This window comes from Bufo gargarizans, chromosome 6, assembly GCF_014858855.1.
Source record: "Bufo gargarizans isolate SCDJY-AF-19 chromosome 6, ASM1485885v1, whole genome shotgun sequence".
In the NCBI taxonomy this organism is placed as follows: Eukaryota; Metazoa; Chordata; class Amphibia; order Anura; family Bufonidae; genus Bufo; species Bufo gargarizans.
Window position 1 is genome coordinate 56,262,517 of NC_058085.1, and position 26,921 is coordinate 56,289,437.

The 26,921-nt window shown below is 43.5% G+C and overlaps 1 protein-coding gene across 2 annotated transcripts in view; it reads right to left on the reverse strand.

Annotated features, from left to right (window-relative positions):
- MMD (monocyte to macrophage differentiation associated) overlaps positions 1–26,921 on the reverse strand; it is a 59,620-nt gene that overhangs the window by 12,757 nt on the left and 19,942 nt on the right. For both annotated transcript variants that reach the window (XM_044297974.1, XM_044297973.1), the window contains exon 2: positions 12,629–12,710. In XM_044297974.1, coding sequence (XP_044153909.1) covers positions 12,629–12,710 — 82 coding nt within the window. The remainder of the gene's footprint in view (positions 1–12,628; positions 12,711–26,921) is intronic.

Genomic DNA, 26,921 nt, shown 5'->3' on the forward strand with positions numbered 1-26,921 from the left:
GTCTGACACAATAGAAAATGGATCCGTCTCCCATTGACTTTCGATGGAGTTCATGACGGATCCGTCTTGGCTATGTTACAGATAATACAAACGGATCCGCCCAAAACCCGAGTGTGAAAGTAGCCTTAACCTCACAGGGCCGCGGTGAATAGCGTCAGGTCCCTGCTGCAAACTCGCCCTCTCTCTCCCTGTGTTACATGTAAGATCCATTTCATAATATGTTTCTAGTAACTAGTGAAAGAACTGTCTAAAATAACTTCAAACACTGCCCCCCGACATGTTTCGCCAGCTACCCTGGCATCCTCAGGGCATATGGGCAGGATAGGTTATACAAAAAAAACAAAACAACAAAGTGACACAGCTGATGATTTTAAATACTTTTAAGTCAGTAGAAACATTGAAAATGGAGACAATAGAAGGTAAGTTTTAAAGTACAGTTAATAGCACATGTGACAATAGGGCTTTTCAGTCTTCTGGACCATTTGTACATAAAAGTAATAGGGTCAATATTTACTGAGGGATTATTTATGACGAGGCCTTGTCATAAATTAGGCGTATCTTCCAGGATTCCATGCCACTAAACAGAACTCTATGGCAGCTCCGAGCTCCTGTAGATTCCAGTCTTTATTTACGCCAGAAGTCTGGTATGGATGAAGGTGAATGTGTGGGGTCTACTGGCTCCGCCTCCTCCCTGCCCCCTTTTTAGGAAATGTTGATGGTGGCGTACAAATACCACAAGTGATAATAGATGGTCTCAGTTAAAAAGTCATAAACAAAGAATTGGCAACTTTATTCCCCTGAATTGTGTCATGGGTGAAGGATAAATTCCCCCCATTTACTACTATGGGAGACTGTTGTGGCTATGATCTATTGTGCAGGGAGGTGGGTAGAATGGCTGTGTTATTACCTACTGTGAATGGGGGATCCAGATAGATTAGGCAAAAGATAGATTAGGCAAAAGATAGATTAGGCAAAAGATAGATTAGGCAAAAGATAGATTAGGCAAAAAATAGATTAGGCAAAAAATAGATTAGGCAAAAGATAGATTAGGCAAAAAATAGATTAGGCAAAAAATAGATTAGGCAAAAAATAGATTAGGCAAAAGATAGATTAGGCAAAAGATAGATTAGGCAAAAGATAGATTAGGCAAAAGATAGATTAGGCAAAAGATAGATTAGGCAAAAGATAGATTAGGCAAAAGATAGATTAGGCAAAAGATAGATTAGGCAAAAGATAGATTAGGCAAAAGATAGATTAGGCAAAAGATAGATTAGGCAAAAGATAGATTAGGCAGAAGATAGATTAGGCAGAAGATAGATTAGGCAGAAGATAGATTAGGCAGAAGATAGATTAGGCAGAAGATAGATTAGGCAGAAGATAGATTAGGCAGAAGATAGATTAGGCAGAAGATAGATTAGGCAGAAGATAGATTAGGCACATTTCATTGTAATCTTGCATGAGATAATGAGATGACTGCTGAGAAGTGATCTCTAGAGAACAGAAAATATCAGTCTACCATGAGGCTCAAAATGGAAAATTTCACAGAAAACAATTACAAATGCACCCAAATTTAGTAAAATAAAGCTAAAGGTTTTTTGATGGCTAAAATTGGTGGGAAATTGTATAAAGTAAAAACATGATTTAAGCAGTAGGTCGTTTTGTGATGAGACATTCCTTTCAAGCGTAAACTCGAGCCTCAGACAGATCAATCACCCAACCCGTGTGACAAGTAAAATGCCGGCATTAGGAGAGGAGGAGCAGCGGTTACTCATCGGCAGTTTACATTCCGCTGTCACTATTGTTTGGGTGACTCACAGACTGTTTAGTTCCACCTGCACACAACAGGCGTACTCTGTATTCATAGTTCTAAAAGGGATTTTAAGTGGTTTCCATGCTTAAAACAAATATCACGCAGTGTGTACTCCATGTAAGATATGCAAGTTACACGCAGACATATGATGTAAGTAAACGAGCACTAGCATCCCCAGCCCCATTCATATACACTACTCACAAAATGTTAGGGATATTTGGCTTGTGGGTGAAATTTCAGGATGAACCTAAATGCACTCTAACCTTTATAGGTGAACTTGATGTGATCTCTAAACTTCTGAATGCACATGTCCAACTGTTCAATGTTTCCATACTTTTTGCACAACTTGCTGTTCTTTAACAAGGAGCTTAACAACAAAATTCACAACAGGTGTAGATCCATGAATCGCCCAATAAACTTCCTGGTTCAATTAGAATTGGTATTTAAACAGTCCTCCTCATCATGCTATTCACATTTTGACATCATGAGACCAAGGCGACGCCTAACAATTGATCAACAGCACCTATCAGAGGCTTCAAGCAGGATGTTCTCAGATGGAAGTGGCCACTGAGCTTAGAGTGTCATCAGCAGGTGGCAACAGATATAAAGAGACTGACAGTGTCGCAGAAAAGCATAGAAGTGGATTTCCTGTGGCTACATCCCACACTGATGACTGTTTCATTGTGAACAATGCCCTGCGGAACCGGATGATGAATGCCACACAACTCCAGGCACATTTAATGGAAGTAAGAGGCACCCAAGTGTCATGTCAGACCATTCGACCTGCGAGGGTCTCTGCGAGAACTCCATATTATATGTGACCAATAAAAGCATTGTGTTTACTGAAGATACAGTGAATGCCGGTCTTTTCCTACAATACACGTGAGATTGCTATCTCGGACGTGTGCACCACGCTCTCTGAACAGAGTGCCGGCTGATCACCACTTGATTGGGTACCTGACCACAGGCGACGTCGCCTTGCATGGGCCAGGGAGCATCTACTTTGGCCGAGGGATCATTGTACATAAGTGCTGTTCACTGATAAAAGTCAATTCACGCTGAGCAGAAATGATAGCCGCCAACGATGTGGGAGACATCAAGTAGAGTGCTATGCATCAGCCACTGTTGTCCCCAGACAAGGCTATGGTGGTGGTGTTACAGTGTGGGCAGGTGTGTCTAGTCAATACAGAACTGCCCTACACTTTGTGAATGGTACAGTGCCCAGCCCATACTACTTGAATAACATCATTAATCCAGTCATTGTGCTTCTACATGAACAACACAGGCCTAATTTCATCTTCATGGACGACAATGCACCAGCTCATCGAGGTCGCATCATTAGGGAATGTCTGCTGGAGACTGGGGTACCTCAAATGGAGTGGCCTGAACTTTCTCCAGAACTGAATCCCATTGAAAACCTATGGGATTCGCTGAGTGGCCATGCAGAAGCTCGTAACTCTGTACCCCATAACCTCAATGACCTGATGGCTGCCCTTTAGGAAGAGTGGGATGCCATGCCTCAGCAGACAATAAGTCGACTTGTGAACAGCAGGAGACTTTGTTGTCAAGCAGAAATTGATGCTTCAGGCCACATGACAAGTTATGGAGGCACTGACATTTTTGTGGGGTTATACCCACCACTGGTGTTGGCTTTTGTTTCAATAAAATGTTTGCGATGAGGAAATCACCATTGCCGTTTCCACTTAAATGCCCTACTACTTTAAAGATATTATATCACTGTAGCCTGAACTTTCTATTTCCCTAAATTTCACCCAAAAGCCAAATATCCCTAACTTTTTGTGAGTAGTGTATATCATAGGCCTAACAATGGCAATGCGCAACTTTATTAATAATTTGAATGGGAGTCTATCACCAGGAAATTCTTCTATAAACTGATGGCGGGCCTAAGCCACTCTGTCCTCTGTTACTCTTCCTGCTTCCTCTGCTGGCCATTCCCTCTTCTTCCTTGGGACAGGGACAGGTTCCTGCATAGTCCTTTCACCTGACCTTGTCAGTCAAGGAGAGGAAGAGCAAAGGTGCACCTCTGGGACCCGCGCCTATCTTAGAAGGGAGCCTGCGTGGCCGTCCTCCATTCATTTCTATGCGATTGCCAAAAATAGCCGAGCATGGTGCTTTTCCCATTCTTTTCAATGGGACTTCCAAAAATAGCCAAGGTGTTCAAGAATGGAAGGGGGGGGGAGGGGGTAGAAAATCCTCACATGCTGATGGACCAACAAAGGGAAAATGACTTACGGTACCTGCTTGCTGGCACTGGCTCCCCGCTGCTTTTCCTGCAGGCTTGCAATGCTCCTCTGAGCTCCATGTGACCATCTGACATGATGCAAGGGGAGCTGGACACCGCCATGGCCTGTGATTGGCTGCGGAAATGTCAAACCGGATGTTGGGTTCGATGGAACCCACTGGAGCATCGCAGGTCTGCAGGAGAAGGAGCGGGAAGCCGGAACCAGAAAGCAGGTAAGTAATTTTCCCTTTAAAGGTCCAAGAGAATGGATGGTGGTTTGCCAACCACTAAGTTTTTAGTTTTTTTTTTAAATCTGGCCTACTTAGTTGAGGGCAATCATTTTTCTCTGTGCTTGGGCAGGGTGTTGAATCTGTTTAAAGAGACCAGTCCTGTATAGAGACTTGCTGGAAGTACTCCATGGTATGGACACCTATTAGCTATGCTCAAAGGGAAACAAATATGCAAAAAGGTATCTCCTAAGGAAGAGAACCATCTCACCCGCGCCACCTATTGGAAGTGGCCCCCTATGAGTCAAAAACCGACTTTCCCACAAGTCTTGGGAATATAGAGAAACCAGACATCCAGATGTTTCTGGGTGCTTGTCCCTCATCAGTACGGAGTAGGATTTTGGCTGGCTTAGTGTGATGCAACTTCCCATAGGTGGGGCTGGCGAGATGGTTCTCTTTCTTGGGAGATACATCTTTGCATATCTCTGCACTTGAAAAATGTTAAAATATTACATGTGATCAAATAAAAAATAAAAATAATATGTTAAAAAGTCAATGCAGGGAGCAGGTGTCTCCCAGCAGGTTATTACTGGAATGTTCCTGCAGCTAAAATTAAAATTTCCAATCACTATATGTTTATTAGAAAACGTCTTTTTAGGAAATTCATTCTATAAAGTGCCTGCAGAGTCGAAGCTTTTCCTATAGTCTCTGCCAGGCCGACAGATTAAAATAATAATAATAATGTCCAGAGGGTTAAGACCTATAGATCTGACTGAGCTGAGAATTAGACTGTCACGTTGGACCATTGAAAAATGCTGCAGATCAGACCCAGGAAGAGGAACATAATTTGCAAGCATCAGCTTTACCAGAGCGAAGAGATGATGAAAGATCGCCTCTTATCTCATGTGACAGCGAGAGGTTCACGAAGAGGACATGTGCTGTCGACAGAGCCAGACACCCAGAAAGAGGAGGGCGCAGGAGGACGCAGCTCATCACAGGGAGCGGGAAGCACAGCTTGTGGAGCACACTTGGCTCACCATTTGTCTCTACTGAAATAATTCTGGACTAAAGAGGACAACTGATGACTGCTGGATGCTGAACGGCCAGCAAAGCCCAAGGTCTCCAACATTTATTGAAACACCGCAAATCTTTATTTGCACGTCCTTAAAAACATCAGAGGTGCTTACGCGTTTCGGATGGAGAAGAAACATCCTTATTCGTAACCACTTGTTTCCACCTTATCCGAAACGTCAGCGTTTTTAGTGTTTCCCTCTGATGTTTTTAAGGATGTTTTAATGAGTGCTGGAAACTCTGAATTTCATGTTCTACAGACTCAGGAATCTGTTTTCTCCCTGCATCATGCTGAACAGTGGATCTGGAGATTGATACATACGGCGAGCTGATCACTTCATTTTACTCTTGTATTATACTAACGTCTTGTACTGTTCTCTATCTCAACAGTTTAAAAGGGTTTTCCAGTAGAAAAAAAAAAAAAAAAAAAGATGGCCATGCAATGGTTAAAAAAAATAAAAATAAACTAAAAACTCTTATGGCTTATACTCACCTCGGTCTACGGTCCCTCCTGCACATTTCCTCCTGCCTCAACACAGCAGGAGATGGCCTGGAATGTCACTAAGCCAATCAGGGGCTGAGGCGGGTCTTTGTTGCAGCCAGTGATTGGCTGAGCTGCATTTCCAGCCAATCAGACAGGAGCAGGAAGTGGAGCGCAGCCTAGACCCAGGCACCGTTGGAACAACAGCGCCAGGAGAATCTGTGAGGCGAGTATAAGCTAGTTAAGTTTTTTTTTTAACCATTTCATAGCCATCCAAGCTCTTTGTTTCCCTACTGGAATACACCTTTAAATGAGCAGATTTACAGTTGAGGTCTAATGCTGAATCCAACTCCGAGGGAGGTGGATACAGATGTATTGGATCCAGGGAGATTTCTGTATACTAAATAGAATACCAGCAGCACAAATTGATTTTCTGATGGTTTGTTACAGTGTATCACTGTAGGCAAAATGTATCAGTCTGTAGTACTGATGGTTTTAAAGTAATAAAAGGGGTTGTCTGCTTAAAGGCAATGTGCAAATTCATAGCCCTTGTATCAAAGCATCTAAACTGAGAAATGAAGCAAATTGTTATCAATTTCCATTTTTTCCCCCCATCTATAATTCCCATCCAGATTTGTGTCTCCATGGTGACAGACTACTAGTGTAGTGGATGGGGTGCTGCTGTCTAACTGGTTCACCCGAACCAGAATAAATAGGGTTTGAAAGACAGAAAGAACTTGATAGACAGGCACTCAAACAACGTACGTAACAATTAAAATATTGTAGAATTAGACCACTAATATCTAGAAACAGACCATCAACATTGCATAGCAGATCAATAAATTGATAACTAATCGAATAGCAGCAATATGCAAAAGATAACAACAAATCCCTCCATAATGACAAATACAAATTCTTCATCACTGTAGAACTACTAGTCCCAGCCAGTCAGATCTAACACAAAGAATATATACAACACGTATACCAACACTCTTCTAGATATACCATCATATATCATTATATACACTTAGATTAATTATGAGGATCCATACAAATATTTTTACTATATATATATATATATATATATATATATATATATATATATATATATATATATTATATTTATCTATCATCTTAATCTCTTATTGTTCCCTTTATTCTTTTTATTCCTGTATTTCTTTGTCTATTATGCACTTATAATAGAATATATATCTTCTCTTATTATCTACAACCTATTATCACTATAATAGCCAACGGCTATAGTAAAATCCAACCCATTTTTTATAACATCTTAGATAATATCTTTATTAGATAATTGAATGATTGGATAATTATATTCAACCAGAAGGTATTTAAAGTCCAAAGTAGGAGTATGCAGGTACCACTGATGAAGGGGAAGGATACTCCCCGAAACGCGTTTGGTACCGACCCAAGAACCCCGCATATCCTGGATTAGCATTGGAAGACAGTTGTTTTTTGGGTCCGAAAATTGTGCGTCTGCAAAAAAACAAACAAAACGGATGCGGCATCCGTTTTTTTTTGGGAAGATCCGTTTTTTTTTTTCACAGATCCATTGTAATAAATGCCTATCCTTGTTCGCAAATGTGAAAAAGTTGAATATGCACAATTTTTTTTACTGAAGGGAAACACTGACAATGGACACGGAACACAAACGGATGAACTATCAGCATTTGCTGACCCATTGAAATGAATGGGTCCCCATCCTATCCGCAAAAAAAAAAAAAAAACAGAACAGAGGTTGAGAAAAACAACTGTCGTGTGCATGAGGCCTAAGGCTGTGGATCCAGTTCCTGATAACTAACCTTCCTATTGATTATCCTGAGTTCTGCAGCAGCGACTTCTTCACCCCTGGAGGAAAAAGCAATAAAGGAAACATTGGGCCAAGTGTTCCTTTGCCTGTTCTAACTCCTCATCTGTATCCCTATGTCTTCATTATCCCAACTCCTCAAACCAACACAGCTCTTTATTATTGAATTAAGGGTTTAGTCCCATTGCCGCAGGTGTATAAAATCCAGTCCCTAGACAGGGAGTCACCTTTACAAACATTTAGTAAATAATGTCTTGTTCTAAAAAGCTCACTGAAATACATTGTGGTCCTACAATGCCACCACTGAAACAAATCACTTCATGAAATTTCTAACCTCCTAGATCTTCCGCCATCAACGGTGAGTGATATTAATGCAAAGTGGAAGGAACCACACAAACTCAGCCACAAAGTGGAGACAACGTAAAGGTACAGAGCGGGCTCACCGCGTGCATAAAAGTCACCAACACTCTGCTGACTCCATAACTGCAGAGTCCAAACCTCCTCTGCTATTAACATCAACACAAAAACTAAGCTGTGTCAGGAGGTTCATGACATGGCTTTCGATGGCCAAAAAGCTGCATGCAAGCTTCACATCACCAAGCACAATGCCAAGCACTGGATAAAGTGGTGTAAAGTACAGCAGCACTGGACTCTGGAGCAGTGGAAACATTCTGTAGAGTAAAGAATCACACTTCAGTTCCAGCAGACTGATGGAGAAGTCTGGGTTTGGTGAATGTCAGGAGAATATTACCTGTCTGACTGCATTATGCCAACTGTACAGTTTGGTGGAGGAAGGATAATGCCATGGGGGTGTTTTCAGGAGGTGACCTAGGCCCTTAGTTCCAGTTAAGGGAAATCTTCATGCTTCAGCATACCAAGACTTTTTGGACAATTGTATGCCTCCAAGTTTGTGGGAAAATTTTGGGAAAGGCATTTATTTTCCACCATGACTATGCCCCAGTGCGCAAAGCAAGGTCCATAAAGGCATTGTTGGCATGTTTGATGTGGAAGAACATGATTGGCTGCACAGAACCCTGACCTCAACCTCATCCAACACCTTTGGGATGAACTAGAATAGAGGTTGTGAGCCAGGCCCTCAGTGTTTGACCTCACAATTGCTCTTCTGGATGAATGGGTAAACATTCCCACAGACACTCTGCAAAATCTTGTAGAAAGCCTTCCCAGAGGAGTGCGTGAAGTTTCACCTGGATTTAGAATGGGATATCATAAACGTTCCTGTGGATGTAATGTAGAGGTGTCCCAGAACTTTTGTCCATGTAGTATACATACACACACAAACAAACACATATATAGCATTAGGGTTCATGTACACGAACGTTTGCTGTTTTGCTGTCCACAAATTGCGCATCTGCAAAACATGTATACCAGCCATGTACATTTCGCATTTTGCGGAATGTACCAGCCGACCCCTAATAGAGCAGTCCTATCCTTGTCCGTAATGAGGACAAGAATAAGATATGTTCTATAATTTTGCCGGCGGCATGGAACATATGTGCGGAGGCAGACAGTACACCGTGTGCTGTCCGCATCTTTTGCGGCCTCATTGAAATGAATGGGTCCGCATCCGATCCACAAAAAATGCGGATGGGATGCAGACCAAAAATAAGTTTGAGTGCATGAGCCCTTATACTAACTTTTTCCGTAAAAAAAAAAAAAATAGGCCTTATACAAAGTTTTTTGTACAAAAAAAAAAAATATCTGCCTGCTAGGATGTAGACAGGTGTACAGTCTCACTGGTCTTTGAGCGTACATTGTTCAGCTGATCAGGGACACCTTTAGAACTCTTGGGATTGAGCATTCTCAAGAAAGTTCATTCTAGATGATTTGCCTAATAATCTGCACACGTAAACAGGTCAGTGACACCAATTTTTATGTATTTACTTATATAGTGCTGGCATATTCCGCATCACTTTACAGACATCATTATCACTCGCTGTCACCACTGGAGCTCACAGTCTACGTTCCCCATCAGTATGTCTTTGAAGTATGGGAGGGAACCAGAGTACCGTAATCACGGGGAGATCATCCAAACTCCATGCAGATGTTGTCCATGGTCCTTGACAACGTAACCACAGAGCCACCGTGCTACTCATCAATTAGATCTATACTGAGCTGGAAAATTCTTATGACTTGTCTTCTTGGTCCTATCACTATTGATATCTTATGGCAAAGGTGGGATTAACAGAGGGGTGACGGTCTTCAATGCAACATCATTTGAGGACTGGAAATTTCCTTCAGCATCCTGAAGTGCAAACAAAATTGTGTCGTAGTTATGGAGCGCTTACAAGAAAAAAAACGAGATGAAGTGTGCAAGTCTCGTTTAATTATTTACAGGGAGAAGGAAACTTTTAGCAGTAAAAGCGAGGACTTGAAATGCTCTATGCAATTACTAAATGTTCCTGCTGGCTGTGGTGTGACCACAAACGAGATTTATTACCTTGTTTTTAATCCATATAAAACACAACAATGTATGAAATGGTTGGGAAAGCGCCACTGCCAAGGTAATGGCAGGTTTTCAACTATACTACATACGTACATTGAGTTGTCCGCATTCTTGTGAATTGCGGATGTCGCTCAGTAGTGCTACAAAAAGTCTCTGTCTAGTCTTAAAGGGCTCATCCATTCCATTATAACATTATTTTATCTGCTCAGAATATCTGAGATACTGCATATGATTGTCCTTAATTCTGGCTTTCCATGTCAGCACTTTCCTTCCCCTGTTCTCAGGATCACCACATCCTGGCAGGATGTCTACATGCAGAACTTCCCCTTTTCAGCAGCTTCCTGCTTGGTTTCCTAACTAAACCCAGCATGCTCTGCTCTGTAATGTTTCACAGGTCTTGCTCCACCTGCCACAATGTTCCCTCTGCAGTAGTCACCCCTCTCCATGTTAGTTGGGCCTCATGCACATGACCATATTTATTCTGTGGTCCACCAACCACAGATGCACAAAATATCAGCCGCATGCACCCCGCAATTTCCGCGGGTACTAGAGATGAGCAAAATTATTCTACAGAATCGATTTGTCCAATCAACAGGGCTGTTAGAATCGATTTGTTAGGGCTCATGAAAATGAAGAAGACCTGCTGATTAGAGAAATCAATTCTGCAGAATGATTTCGTTCATCTCTATGCGGGTCCTGTTGTCAAAATGCCTACTCTTGTCCACAAAATGGATAAAAATAGGAAATGTTCTATTTTTTTGCAGGACAGACATGGTTTCCAACCCTATTCAAAAAGCAAATCAGATGCCGAAAAGAAAATACAGTCATCTGCATGAGGCCTGGGAAACATTACAGAGCAAAGCATGCTGGATGATGCTGAGAACATGAGAAGGAAAGTGCTGACATGACATGATAAGCAGTGTCTGGGGTACTCTGGGCAGATTAAAACAAATGTGACTATAGGACAGGACACCTGGTTTAAGCATTACATATATGTCCACTGAACCTGTTGACTTTGGCATGACCAGCTGACCATTTAATGTGTATGGGGGTGTCCCAACTCTCCCCCAACGGCAGATGGTTGGGGAGATCAGCGGGTGCCCAAACAGTCAACCATGATCTACTGAGCGACCAAAGCTTGAATGAACGGCTGCCCCGATCACCTCTAGAGGTTTCTGCGCTCAGATGCCACAGTCCCATTTGACCACAGCAACTGGCAGGGAAGTGCCTTGCTGGTCGTGGCTCTCTCTAGATCAGGCATCCTCAAACTGCGGCCCTCCAGCTGTTGCAAAACTACAACTCCCACAATGCCCTGCTGTAGGCTGTTGTAGTTTTGCAACAGGTGGAGGGCCGCCCACATTGGCGCTTTTTGAAAGAGGTTGTCCCTGATGAGAAAACCCCTTTAATTAAGGTTAGAATCCCTAACCATTATAAGTCAGGATTTCTCAGCATCTCTCAGCCAAGAACACTCTAGTTAAAGGGGTTTTCCAGGACCCCCGCTGATGAGATACTGATGACCTATCCTAAGAACTTATTCTAGTCTAGATTTTTGAATGGTACCCCACAAAAAAAACTACACTAAGTTGCCATTTAAAGAAGGTGGGGATTATTAGGCTGCAAGGTGGACATGGGTGTGTTTGTACACGGGAATCCAGTTTTGGAGCCCTGTTATTCATTAGCACTGGTGTGAGTGATGACAATCTCTGTACAGAGCCGTGGAATATCTTGGCACTACATAATAAATAGGAGACAATAGGAATATTAAAAAAAAATTTGCCCCTCTGAAGACACATGAGAAGATATATCTTATAGCGTACGGTCTCTTTAAGTTTGAAGGTCTTGCATTCACTCAGCCATTCCATCACCCTTTACACAGAAATACTTGAGAAACCTTCCGATGAAAAGGACACACAAATACAAAGAACCAAGCAAGAAACATGATCATTTCCTTTCAGGTCCATGTGCCAAATCTGTTGCAATAAAGCTTAGCAATGGTCACGAAAACCATTTACAACTCTTAATCTTTTACAAGATGACTGAAAATATTTTAATTTCTGTGTGCAACTACTACAACATATTTTCTACTTCCTGCTGAATGCAATAAAACAATAGCACGTAAAACAAAAAACACCAGCATATAAAGCACAAAAACAGAAGATAAAACAAAAACAGCATAAAACAAAAACAGCATATAAAGCTAAAACAGCAGAAGCATATAAAACAAAAAAACTCTGGCATATAAAACACTCCTGATCGGATAATTATCTAATAATTCATTAGCTATCGCTCACACTAGAGTGGATGGAAATTGTGGAGCTTTGTCCTTGGTGAAGGACCCATTTAGGAGCAGGTTGAGCTTAGTACCTTCTCAACTGGACTCATGGGCTAAGAAAGGAATGTTGTTCAAAAACAATTGGTAAATCTTTTAGGTATATCATGGGACAAATTAGGACGTGATGTACGGTATATGGTCTTGCTCTGGATTTTACTACAGTATTGACTTACTGCATGTGTGTAGCAGTTGGCAGCATGTTCATAGCAGGTCGGTTTATAGCGGCTGTTCGCCGGGGCTCTGTGGTTCATGAACCTGTGGAGAGAAGAAATCATTACAATTCACACGCACCAAGGCTGCTGGAAGGTTGTGGCTTTCATGTGTAGATCAATTAAATCATTTTTATATGCAATATTGGCAGCATCCACCTCCCAGTCCAATGAACCAGATGTATTGTTTCCTCAGAGAACAGACACAAGACATAGTAATATCAGCCGAATTGTGTGCTAATACCAGGGGTCGAGTGGAGGGGGAACGCATGGGAACGGCGTTCCTGCACTTTTTTCATGGCAGGAACGCCGTTCCCTTTCAGCCTCAAGCCAGGAGAACACGGCTGAATCAGATTCACAGGGGGAGACGGAGCGCACTGTGCAGGGCAGGTTAAGGGAGGAGGGGCGGCTTCAGTTGAGAGGAAGCTGTCTGTGCGGTGCCGCTGCCTGCGACTCCTCTCATGGCGCCCCGCCCCCTAATGACATCATCTCCTTCACTACGAGATCATTTAGAATGTCTTTTAGAAAAGTTTGTCCTGGGATTCGAACTCACGACCTCTACACATCAGAGGAAGGCATTTACCCTCACAGCCATGAAAGCCGTCTAGGTAAATGCTTTAAAAAAAAAAAAAAAAAAAAAATATAAGACTTCTAATTATACCTAGTGTACTGATATCTAGTGTACAACCATACACATGACAGCTGCCCACTGTGTATGGATGTAGCAGAGCTGGGTGTGTTGGGGCAGCTGTCATGTGTATGGTTGTACACTAGGTATCAGTACACTAGGTATAAGTAGAAGTCTTATATTTTTTTTTTTAAACAGCTACCTTGACAGCTTTTATGGCTGTGAGGGTAAATGCCTTGCCTCTGATGTGTAGAGGTCATGAGTTCGAATCCCAGGACAAACTTTTCTAAAAGTGTTTTTTTTTTTTTTTATAAGACTTCTACTGATACCTAGTTTACTGATACCAAGTGTACAACCATACACATGACAGCTGCCCACTGTGTATGGATGTAGCAGGGCTGGGTGTGTTGGGGCAGCTGTCATGTGTATGGTTGTACACTAGGTATCAGTACACTAGGTATAAGTAGAAGTCTTAGTTTTTTTTTTTTTAAGCAACTACCTCAACAGCTTTTATGGCTGTGAGGGTAAATGCCTTGCCTGTAATGTGTAGAGGTCATGAGTTCGAATCCCAGGACAAACTAAAAGTGTTTTTTTTTCTTTTTCTGATACTTCTACTGATACCTTGTGTACTGATACCTAGTGTACAACCATACACATGACAGCTGCCCCAACACACCCAGCTCTGCTACATCCATACACAGTGGGCAAAGTTACCTACAGTAGAAGTCTTATATATATTTTTTTTTAAGTAGCAAGCTAGACAGCTTTCATAGCTGTGAGGGCATATGCCTTGCTTCTGCTGTGTAGAGGTCATGAGATCGAATCCCAGGACAAACTTTTCTAAAAGTGCTATTTTTTTAATTTATTTTTTAGTCCGCAGCGACACAAATTACAGCATGCTAGATTTTCTGTGCTTTTTTATTTTTTGGAGGGGGGGGGGGGGGGGGGTTGCAGTGGATCTTGGGTGAGTTCCCACACTTTTTTTCCCAGGACTTGACCCCTGGCTAATACATCATATCAGGCTTCCTTCCTGAAGGTCCTCTCCAAAAATCCAGAATGTATGAAGATCTGGAAATTTTACAGGTCGCTCCATAGCCATATTAAATGAACTGCACTGCAAATATATCTGTGATAAGGTTTAATGAAGGTGAAGTGGAACCATTGGGTTCAAAACGGATTTGATGTGGGGCTGAACAAGAGAGTGGAGTATTAGGGGTTCTGAGTTCTTCTTCCATGAACAGGTACGGACCTTCCCATAGGGCAGGCATGGCCAACCTGCGGCTCTCCAGCTGTTGTAAAACACAAACTCCAACCATGCCCTGCTGTAGGCTAATAGCAGTAGGTGGTCTGGGCATGCTGAGCGTTGTTTTGCAACAGCTGGAGAGCCTCAGGTTGGCCATCCCACCAAAGGAAATCCCCAGGTCGCTACTCCCCGAAGTAAACTCTATTAGTAATGGGTTGCACACTGATAAGCAGAAGATGACAATATGAGTGACCAAGTCAGTAGGCAGCAATCATAGTCAGGTGGACAGACAGCTGAAATGAAAATAACCTATTGCTCAGGCACAGAGCACTGTGGGAAGGCAGCTTAAAACAACACAACCATAAAAAAAATATTACATATTAACAGCCTGTATGTGAATATTTTATGTATTTGTTTTAGAGGGTGTGTGCTCCTCTGTGCTGTGGGTGGATGGTTTACTGGATATCATTTTCTGAAGTCATTCCATGTATTCTACTTCCTGTCCAGGCTTTTTATCTTCCTCTTCGTTCTATTAGCATGGAAAACAGTCTTTCTTAAAGGACTGATGATCTATCCTGATCGGTGGGCGACCCCCAACAATCCACCACTTTGGCCTGCTCAATTCTCGATATAGGTGTGGGGTGGAACCCACACCCATCATACAATGGAGGCATAGCCTAGAGATTTACACCCATTGTCTCAGATGAGACAACCCCTTTAAAGAGGTTCTGTAACTTATTCTTTGGATAGATCATCAGCATCTGATTGTCAGGGGTCACTCACCGATCAGATGCTGATGATCTTTTCAAAAATACATCCCCTTTACCGCCCTCAGTCAGGCCATCACTGTGGCCAGAGAGAGTCCCCTCTAGTGACTCAATTAGAAAATTACACTAATCAATGCAGTGCTTTTCTGTGGTCACCTTTATCTAGGCCAGGCATGCTCAACCTGTGGCCCTCCAGCTGTTGCAAAACTACAACTCCCATCATTCCCGGACAGCCTACAGCTTTCAGCCTACAAAAGGGCATGGTGGAAGTTGTAGTTTTACAACAGCTGCAGGGCCGCAGGTTGAGCATCCCTGATCTAGGCCTATCAAGTGAACAATAGAGAGGTCATAATGTTAGCCCAATTCTACACTTACTGATATCAGGAGGATTACACTTTAGAGAACATCTTCCCCTCACGGCAGCAGTAAACTGACAATGGGCTACACATCTATATAGAAGTTTTTAGCATTTGTATTACTTAGGCCTCATGCACACGACCGTTGTGTGCATCCGTGGCCGATGTGCCGTTCTCCGTTTTTTTTGCGGACCCATTGACTTTCAATGGGTCCGTGGAAAAATCGGAAACTGCACCGTTTGGCAGCCGCATCCGTGATCCGTTTTTCCTGGCCGTGAAAAAAATATGACCTGTCCTATTTTTTTCACGGCCAACGGTTCACGGACCCATTCAAGTCAATGGGTCCGTGAAAATCACGGATGCACACAAGATTGTCATCCGTGTCCGTGATCCGTGTCCGTTTTTTCCTATCATTTCAATGGCAAACTTGACTTAGATTTTTTTTTGCATTTTTCATGTCCGTGGATCCTCCAAAAAACAAGGAAGACCCACGGACGGAAAAACGGTCACGGATCACGGACCAACGGAACCCCGTTTTGCGGACAGTGAAAAAATACTGTTGTGTGCATGAGGCCTTAGTTAGCACAGTTGAAAAAAAGATGCAAGTCCATCAAAGTCAACCAAGGGATGGGACAGGATGTGAACTGAGGGAAAGGGAGTGAGATGCTAGAATTTCACATGTTTTTGAATGTTTTTCAATTCTAAGAATTCATCTAGGCCTTTTCTTAAAACCGTCACCTATTTTTGCAGTGACCATGTCCTGAGGCAGACCATTCCACTGCTACAGATAGACAATATTTGAAGGAGTATTCCCATCTCAGGCACTGACTGATGGCATAGCGCTGGGACTTACTCCTATCTCCAGAACGGGCCCCTACAAATTGAATGGAGTGGGGCCATACATGCATGGCCACCCTCTGTTCAGCGCAATGGCGCAAGCACGCTCCTACAGCATTGAATGGAGAACACACTGAGCATAAGTGGTGCCCTCTCCTTCACTTCAAGGGCCACATTCTGGACATAGAAGCGGATCCAGAAGTGGGACCTGCACCTATCCAACATTGATGGCATATCCTATCAATATGCCATCAGTGTCTGAAATAGGAATCCCACTCTAATTTTCAATGGTACAGCACTGACATAACGAAAAGGCAAAATTCGGGGGGGGGGGGGGGGGGATGCCATGGAACACAAAGGGGCATGGCATGACATAAATGAAGTTCTGACACTTTTTCCATCATGGGAGTTACGATGTAAAACATCCATTTGTACCTGTTACTATGACAACATGATTTATGAAGCAGTCTAAACTGAAAATTGTCTTTGTTGCCCAGCCAATCACAATGCTGCTTTCATTTTACCAGAGCAGTTTATAAAAGAAAAAAAATATTTAATCCCTGACTGGTTGCTATGAGCCGCAAAAAAAGTTGGCTGAAATTCATGTCCATAGCAACCAATCACAGCAAAGCTTTCTATTCGCGTTCGGCTCTTGAAAAATGAAAGCTGTGATCCGATTGGTTGCTACTGGCAACAAAGACAATTTTGATAAATGAGGCCCCATTGATGTCTTTTCGGTAGTGACATATACCATAGCATTTAGCCCTGGGTGCTATGTACTGTTTTAAAAACAGGCAGCGCCATCTATTATCCAAGATGTTATTTTCCGGGATCCATTATCCAAGCAGGCGCCAAGTAAACAGACGCACAGATCTGCCGGGAATATTTACACCGGCCGCGTCTACCGATTATAACCTATGAATTCCAGAGGGCCTGACGTCATTATAGCAGGCGTTCAGAAGAAATGTGAGCTTCCGTACATACACAACTCATACATTAAGCAACAAGTACACAGACATGTCTGGAAAACGAACACCAGAAGAGGACAAAAAGCCGCAAAAAAAGTTTATTCATCTTGCGTTGATAAATAAAAACTAAGGGTACTTTCACACTAGCGTTTTTCTTTTCCGGCATAGAGATCCGTCACAGGGGCTCAATACTGGAAAAGAACTGATCAGTTTTATCCCCATGCATTCTGAATGGAGAGTAATCCGTTCAGGATGCATCAGAATGTCTTCAATTCAGTCGTTTTGACTGATCAGGCAGCGCGCTACGGTTTTTTCTCAGGCGAAAAAAAACTGAAGACTTGCCTGAATGCTGGATCCGGCATTTTTCCCCATAGAAATGTATTAGTGCCGGATCCGCAGACCGGTAAAAATGTGAAAAAAGATACAAGACTGATCCGTCTGTCCGCATGACAACGATGGACCGTTTTTAAAACAGAAAGTGATACCTCAAACTATTTATTAGTTAACATTCCCCATATGTCTACTTTATGTTGGCATCATTTTGTAAATGTTATTTTATTTTTTAGGACGTTAGAAGGCATAGAAGTTTAGAAGCAATTCTTAAAAATTTTTAAGAACATTTCCAAAACCCACTTTTTAAGGACAAGTTCAGATCTGAAGTCACTGTTTGGGGCTTACATAGTGGAAACCTCCCATAAATGACCCCATTGTAGAAACTACACCCCTCAAGTTGCTCAAAACTGAATATACAAACTTTTTTAACTCTTTAGGCGTTACACAAGAATTAAAGGAAAATGGAGATTAAATTTCTAAATTTCACATTTTTGGCAGATTTTCCATTTTAATCCACATCGAGGGTTAAAAGCTCAACAAAACTCAATATTTATTACCCTGATTCTGCGGTTTACAGAAACACCCCACATGTGGTTGTAAACTGATGTAAGGGCACACGGCAGGGCACAGAAGAAAAGGAGTGGTTGGATCGCACAGGCGCAGGCAGTACTGCGCCTGCGTGAGATTTCAGCCGGACTAACTGAAGATTCCAGGTGCGTGGCTTGAATGAATTAACTGACGGTAGCAGAGAGGGCGGCGCCATTAAACTAGGCTGTGGGACGATACTACATAGCGAGGAGGCGTGCTTGGGCTCTAAACTAAGGGCTCTTTCACACTTGCGTTGTCCGGATCCGTCGTGTACTCCATTTGCCGGAATTACACGCCGGATCCGGAAAAACGCAAGTGAACTGAAAGCATTTGAAGACGGATCAGTCTTCAAAATGCGTTCAGTGTTACTATGGCAGCCAGGACGCTATTAAAGTCCTGGTTGCCATAGTAGTAGTGGGGAGCGGGGGAGCGGGGGAGCGGTATACTTACAGTCCGTGCGGCTCCCGGGGCGCTCCAGAATGACGTCAGAGCGCCCCATGCGCATGGATGATGTGATCCATGCAATCACGTAATCCATGCGCATGGGGCGCCCTGACGTCACTCTGAAGCGCCCTGGGAGCCGCACGGACAGTGAGTATGCTGCTCCCCACTACACTTTACCATGGCTGCCAGGACTTTAGCGTCCCGGCAGCCATGGTAACCATTCAGAAAAAGCTAAACGTCAGATCCGGTAATGCGCCTAAACTACGTTTAGCTTAAGGCCGGTTCCGGATTAATGCCTTTCAATAGGCATTAATTCCGGATCCGGCCTTGCGACAAGTGTTCAGGATTTTTGGCCGGAGCAAAAAGCGCAGCATGCTGCGGTATTTTCTCCGGCCAAAAAACGTTCCGGTCCTGAACTGAAGACATCCTGATGCATCCTGAACGGATTTCACTCCATTCAGAATGCATTAGGATAATGCTGATCAGGATTCTTCCGGCATAGAGCCCCGACGACGGAACTCTATGCCGGAAGACAATAACGCAAGTGCGAAAGAGCCCTAAGGCGGGATAGGCACTGCAGGGGGGCGTTACTGGGCTCAGAGGGTGAAGAATAACGCCCCTCTGGGCACCTTCAGGGTTCATTTGCATAATACAAAGATCGCTTTTTTAGCAAAATGAAAGCATGAATATAAGAAAGAAAACCACTGCAGGAGATAAGGTATTTTATTAAACATGGCAATGGTGACAGCTTAATATGGTCAAACCAGGTGACAGATTCCCTTTAAGTCATGTGATATTATTATAGAGCAGGTTGTTTCATATACAATTTTTTTTTTATTTCACTTTAACACAATAATAGCATTTTTGAAGCAAAAAAATGATGTTTTAATGTCTCCATGTTCTGAGAGCTATAGTTTTTTTTTACCTTTTGGGCGATTTTCTTTTGTAGGGGCTCATTTTTTGCAGGATGAGGTGACTGTTTTATTGGTACCGTTTTGTGGGACATAAGCCTTTTTGATCACTTGGTGATGCACTTTTTGCGATGTAAGGTGACAAAAATGGCTTTGTTACGGACGCGGTGATACCTAATATGTCTGTTTTTCCAGTTTTTCAATTTTTTATTATAACATCAGGGGAAAGGGGCATTTTATTCTTTTTTTACTTGAAACTTTATTTTTATTAAAAACACTTTTTTTAAACTTTATTTCTGTCCCACTCTGGGACTTCAACTTTTGAGGGTCTGATCCACTCTGCAATGCATTACAATACACCGAGTAATACAGCGCTGACCGCGGCATAGAAGGGGTTAATCCGCTGGCATCAGCTTTTACAGCGATGCTTGCGGATACAGCAGGGGCCCAGCTGTCAGGGACTGCCCGATCACCATGACGCAATAGTACGTCAAAATGCTGCAAGTCACTTGCCGCCATGACGTACTATTACGTCACATGTCGGGAAGGGGTTAAGCCACATTCTTATCATTAAGATAAGACTTGAGCTATAATGAGCGTTTATAAGGTCAGAGATCCGAGATAAGGAGCCAGTAGCTGAGCTGCCTGACAGAACACGGTAAAAATACAGAGCCTGATACTAGAGAATCTCAATACTGTACAGAGAAAGGGGCTCAAAATTATTGATAAAGACTAATTTAATTATTTTTAGCTGAAAAGGAGTACAATGCAAGGATTAAAAAATGCCCCCCAAAGATATACATAGCCTTTGGTAAATTGTATTATTCCCACAGCTTTCACAGAAACTGAGAAAAGATAAAGTACTTTGAAAGATGTCGGACGTAGCACAAAAACCCATTTGAAGGTTTTAAAAGTACTATTATGAGTACATTTGAGTATGTTTGGCTGTACAAGACTGGTTTTTAAAGAAGATCCCCGATGTCCCTAAGAGCGCAGCCTAAAGTCTACATTTCCTTGAACTGAGTCAGGAAGGCAGGTGCAGACAATGCCTAGAGCAGGGCAGCATGCAATCCTGAAGACTCACCTGAAGAAGGATTCCTTCCACAGACAGTGTGGGCGATGATGTAGACAGGAGTAGACATGCCCGGCCGAGATTTCCCACGATCTGTTATACTATAGAACTTGTCCGATTTAGGGCTCATGCACATGACCGTGATCACTCCCAGAAAAGAGGACCAGTGTGTTGGCTGCATCTTCCCTGACCTGAACTGACTGCATCATAGCGATTTATGATACAGTCAGTCGCTATGAGACCCTGGGGCTATTGCAGTGTACTCACATCATCATGTACACGTGACCAGATATTAACCGACTATCACTATGACTCAGTAATTTCAGGTCGAGGAGCTGCAGCTGACACTCGGACCGCGTTTCCCACGCCGATCATGGTCGTGTGCGTAAGCCCTTAGGATGTACTTTTTAAAGAGACAATATATTTGACCTTCATGATAAAGTTTCTGTCTGCGGCTTATTCTACCCCTCACCCTATTGAAAATACATGCACACTCGGCTGAGAGCATGTGTCCGGGGGCATGTGGAAGGAATCGGTAAGGTTTAAGGCCTTAAAGGGCATCTGTCAGCAGATTTGTATGTATGACACTGGCTGACCTGTTATACGTCTGTTGGGCATAAGGGCCAGACGTGATGATGTTTACACTGTGTGGTCCTGTCAATCAAAGTGGAGAGGGCGCATCAGTTGCAGAAAGAGAAGAGCCCCATAGGTGTAATGGTAACGCCCCTGTTGATCCTAGAGGCTCATTTTCATATATAAAAACATAATCTTTCTCAGCAATGCGGGCACATAAGAACATGGCACCAACACAGATGCCTTCAGCTGCCAAGTGCACATGTAACAGGTCAGCCAGTGTCATAGGGACAAAACTGCTGACAGATGCCCTTTAAAGGGGTTATCCCGTAAAAAGGTATTTATCACCTCTCCACAGGACAGTTGATAAATATTGGATTGTGGGGAGTCCATCTGCTGGGACACCCAGCAATCTAGGAAGGTGGTGTCCCCGAGTCCCCTTTCTGAGTATAGTGGTAGTCTGCGCCCATGGCTTCATCCCTTTCTATGAGACTGATGTAGACAGCACTCATCCAGTCCCATAGAAGTGAATGGAGTAATGGATAGGTATTCGGACTAGTGCTCCATTCAGAGAAGGGACTCGGGACCTCTGGGGGTCATAATGATGAGACCCCCAGCAATCCGATATTTATCACCTTTCCCGTGGATAGGTGATCAGTACTTTGTGTGGGTTAACCTCTTTGACAAAGGTCCACCGCCTTACATACAATGGTGTTGTCACAGTCTTGTTCACAATCTTTGCTCGCTTGTCAGCAGTGAACTGGATGGGCTCCAGACAATGCACACAAACTAAATGGGGCACGAATGATCGTAGTAACAATCATTTCTCATGCTGTTTGCATTAGATCATGTGAAAGGCCCTTTAAACGAGCGCCGATCAGCTTGTATATCATTGACCTGCACTCATTCAGGTCTGAAACTGCTCCATCTAAATGGACCTCGAGTCTAATTTATTATCTTGGTGCCCTGTGTAAGGCCAGACACAGACGAGCGAGTTCACTGTGAGAAACTCGCAGCATGTCAGTGTGATCCCGAACTCTGGTCCTCTGACAGGATCGAACGGCATAAGAGTAATTTATAATGCTGTGTGACCCGGAGAGTCCTAAAATCTACGGAATAACACTGACAGCATGTCAGTGTAATTCAATAGATCCTAGACACAGACAGACACAGACTCGCCGGGTTACAAAGCCTTATAAATTATTATAATGCTGTAGGATCCTGTCAGAGGAGCGGAACAGGAACTCACACTGACACACGGTGCGAGTTTCTCACACTGAACTCGCTTGTCTGTCTCTGCCCTGATAAGGCCCGGTCCTTGTTTTCAGAAATCTAAAGACCTGATCTCAAAAAGTGTTGCAGGCTAAGGGCCCTATTACACCGACAGATTCTACAGGCGATTGTCGGGGTGGGGGGGGGCGTTTCTTCCCAGTAATTGCCTGCTCGCTAGCAGAGGAGACCGCTGCTATTACATGCAGCGATCTCCTCCTCAGTATAAGACATCATGCACATGAACGTATTTTCTTTACGTGTCCGTTCAGGTTTTTTTTTTGTGGACCATTTGCATTCTGTGTCTGTATGTCTGTATTTCCGTTCCGCCAAAAAATAGAACATGTCCTATTATTGTCCGCATTACGGACAAGGATAGAAATGTTCCATTAGGGGCCAGCTGTTCCGTTCCGCAAAATACGGAATGCACATGGACGGCATCCGTATGTTTTGCAGAGCTGTTTTTTGGGGACCGCAAAATACATACGGTCGTGTGCATGAGGCCTAAGGTGGAGCAATCACTAATGCCATTGCTCGTCCCCATACTGATCACTGTTTGCCGGCAGTAGAGTGCTGATTACAGGGCATTTCACCGGATAATCGTGGCAGTATTACACTGCCAGATCATACGCTTGTTAACAATGATATTCGCGATTATCTGTAGGTCTAATAGGGCCTTAAGCAATTTTGGACAATTATAATTTTATCTTTACTGCACAGCACATATTTCAGCGTAACTCAATATGCCGGAGAAGAGCGCTTCTCTGAGTTAGCCGAGTATGCGAGTCCAGGCGAGACGGTCAATATTTCTGAACTGTCACTGATAATAATCGGGTATGAGCGGAAGCACAGTACATGAAAAGTATTGCCATTGTTCAGAAGCCAAATGATGTGAATGCAAAGCGTACCGGCTTACACTAGAAATGCAAATCAGCGACGCTATGAATGGATTCCCAGTTCACGCCTTACTTCCCCAGAACTGCAAGATTAAGTTGGGTTTAGACAGTCAAAGCGTTTGTTCTGCATAATGCAAAAAAGATGGAAAAATGGACATTCCGTATGGAAAGACCTAGAACTCTACAGCAGATAGACAGCCAGGACGACCACATCTAAGGGCAAACTGCACCGTGTGACACAGAACAAGTCACCTCTCCTTACAGGGGCTGAACCCGGACATACGCTTACTTTTACCCAGGCAGCACCTGTGAGGCTAGCATCGGAGCATCTCATGCTCCAATCCGCTCCCTTGCCCTGCGCTACATCGCGCACGGCACAGGCTTTTTCGTTTATCATAACGCCTGGCAGTGTGTTCAGCGACATCACCAGCTCTGATGGGCGGGCTTTAGTGCTGCCCTAGCCGATTTACTGCCATGGGCAGCGCTAAAGCCCGCCCATCAGTGCCAGTGACGTAACCGGGCTTTCTGGCAGCCCCATGGAGAGCCCGGTTCTTCACCAGAACTCCTAAAAATGCCTTTGCCCTGTGCAATTTAGCGCTGGGCAAAGGAGAGCATTGGAGCATGAACTGCTCCGACGCTCAAGTCAGGGGGGCTGCCTGCGTGTAAATGGAGGCATGTCCGGGTTCAGCTCTGAACCCGGGCAACCCCTTTAAGGGCTCATTGAGATGACCATATGTGTTTTGAAGTCTGCAAAACACGGATACCGACCGTGTGCATTCCGAATTTTGTAGAACGCACACGGCCACCCCTATCATATAAATGCCTATTCTTGTCCAAGAATAGGACATGCTCTATCTTTTTGCGGGGCTGTGGAACAGAAGTATAAAATGAATGGGTCCGCTTCCGTTCTACAAAATTGCCGAACGGATGCAGACACCAAATACGGTAGTCTGAATGAGCCCTAAAGGGGTTATGCAAGAATAAAGGGGGGAGGAGATTTGGCAAACCCCTCTACTTGGCCGGACCTGTAAAGGTAGGCTTACTTACCTGCTTCCCGGCGCTGGATCACTGCTCCTCCAGGCTTGCGATGCTCTGCTGGGCTCCCTTGCTGAAAACAACCGGTTTGACGCCGCCTGCAGCCAATCACTGGCCACACCAGTGACTGGATCCCCTTGCTTCACGTGACCACTTAACATAACGTAAGGGGATCCAGTCACTGCTGTAACCAGCGATTGGCTTTAGGCGACGTCAAAGCAGGTTTTTAAAGTGAGGGAGCGCAACGGAGCATCGAAAGGAGAAGGAGCGGAGAGGGAAGTAGGTAAGTGATCTTTACAGGTCTGGTTTGCCTAGACCCCCTTATTCTTGCACAAATCCTTTAAAGATGACCTGTCCACCAATCTGACATGTCTGCCTTAATCTTCTCTATCACTCTGACATTCCTCTGCAATTCCTCCTGTTCAGTCAGTGCTGAAAGAGTGCATTACTAGTACAGTCAGCATGGACTGGACAGTGTCGGAGTGTGTAGGGACATGTCTCTAACAACTGGCCAACTGTCAATAAATTTCCAGGAAGAATAAACACAGGAATGCTCCAACATGGCATTTCACAAAAAGATGCAAGTATTTACAAAAATAGGTAAAAAAAATATGATAGTAGAGAAGATAGATCATGAAGTGTGCTGTCATTTTACAACTGAAGGGGCAGGAGCCTTCAGCTGATCGTTGTGCTCTTTCGGTTCTCCGGACGGCAGAGAGAGCAATAAACAGGTTCAAGGAGAGAGTCTAAAAGTCAGTATACTGCTCTCTGAGAAGAAGTGAGCAGAGACAATCAGAAGAAATGGGGTACCACAATGCAACTTTTATTAGCAATCGTGGGGGTCTCTGCCTTCATACCGCCCCAGATTAAAGCTTCTCACATGTTACTAAGACACATCAGAAGCCTTCTGAAATTAGTTACACTTCACGCTGTAAACAGACATGTTTGCTGGTAGATCCCAAACATTGGGGCTGACACATTTCCAGTGTTGGGGAAGCAAAGATAGATCCACCAGGATGGATTTCTCATTCTCCTACAGCTCTACTCTGATAACAGGACAGATCTGGCCAAGTGGAACATGTATGGTAATGGAGTACTGGCGAGGAGAGCTCGAGTTACCCTATGCCCGTGTTAGCTTTTTAGAATCTAATGCGGATGACGGATTCGCCGACATTTTGGCCAATGAAGCAGATAAGAAGAAAGCAGCAGCTCATATTCTGCTAAATGACCTGTAAAGCACTGCTTTGGACCACCAGTGTTCAACCTGAGCATCCAATCCCTCCTCAAAAATTCACTTGTTCTCCTTAACTTATTTTGAGCCATGGTTCACACTTTGCAACTGAATTATTTACCAGGACAGACATAAAAATGTTTAACTTTTGATTATTTCTTAACGTGGACCTTATTTGAGCTTCTGCTCGGAGCGTGAGTTGTTGCCGTGGAGGTGCTTCTTCAGCATGTGGATGAAGATAAGCATAGACTTGAGGCAATTCATCTTCTCACAATTGTACTACTGGGCAAGAAGGCAGACGGAAGGTAATAATACCACCATGAAGATGCAGCACCAGGTGCAAGGTGGACTCTTTCTGGATGTTGAGGTCAGACCATGTACATCCATCTTCAAACTGCTGGTCAGGTGGAATACCTTCCTTGTCCTGAACCTTCAGTAGTTTCACTGGCCTTGACTTCAAGTGTGATGTTTTTTTTAGTAAGGACTCCTTCAAGTCAGTGATTCACGTTCGTGTGCTGTCCCGGGTCTCTACGGACAGCACACAAATCCATTGACTTTAATGTGTGTATTCCCATGTCATTGGTTTTCCATGGACTGTGGGTCCATGGTGACACCACGGAAGCAAGCACATTATAATTTAAGGGTATGAAAACCACCGACGTAGCACAGATGTCATCCATGATTAGTTTGTTGTTTTCACGGACCATTGGTAGGCGATGCTCTGGAAATGATTTTTCAGGCTAGCAGTGTCCATGAAATATGGATGACACACTGAGGGCAAAGAAAATGGACCCATGGACCAAATATGGAACATTCACAGGCATCTCCATGGATGAAATACTAACCATCTGGTCAGAGATCTCATCACAGACATGTGAAAGGGGCCTAAAAAGCTTATTTCACACAAGCAAGTTTTCTGCCAGGATGCGTCCAGTTATACAAAAGGATAGCTTCTGGACTGAACCCAGACTCACTCATTTCGATAGGTATACACACATGGGCATTGGTTTTTAGTGACCATCTGTCCATTCAGTAAAAATGCAAGCATGTTCCATCTTCATCCACTGTTCACTCAGGATTGGTCCATTCAAGTCAATGGATCAGTG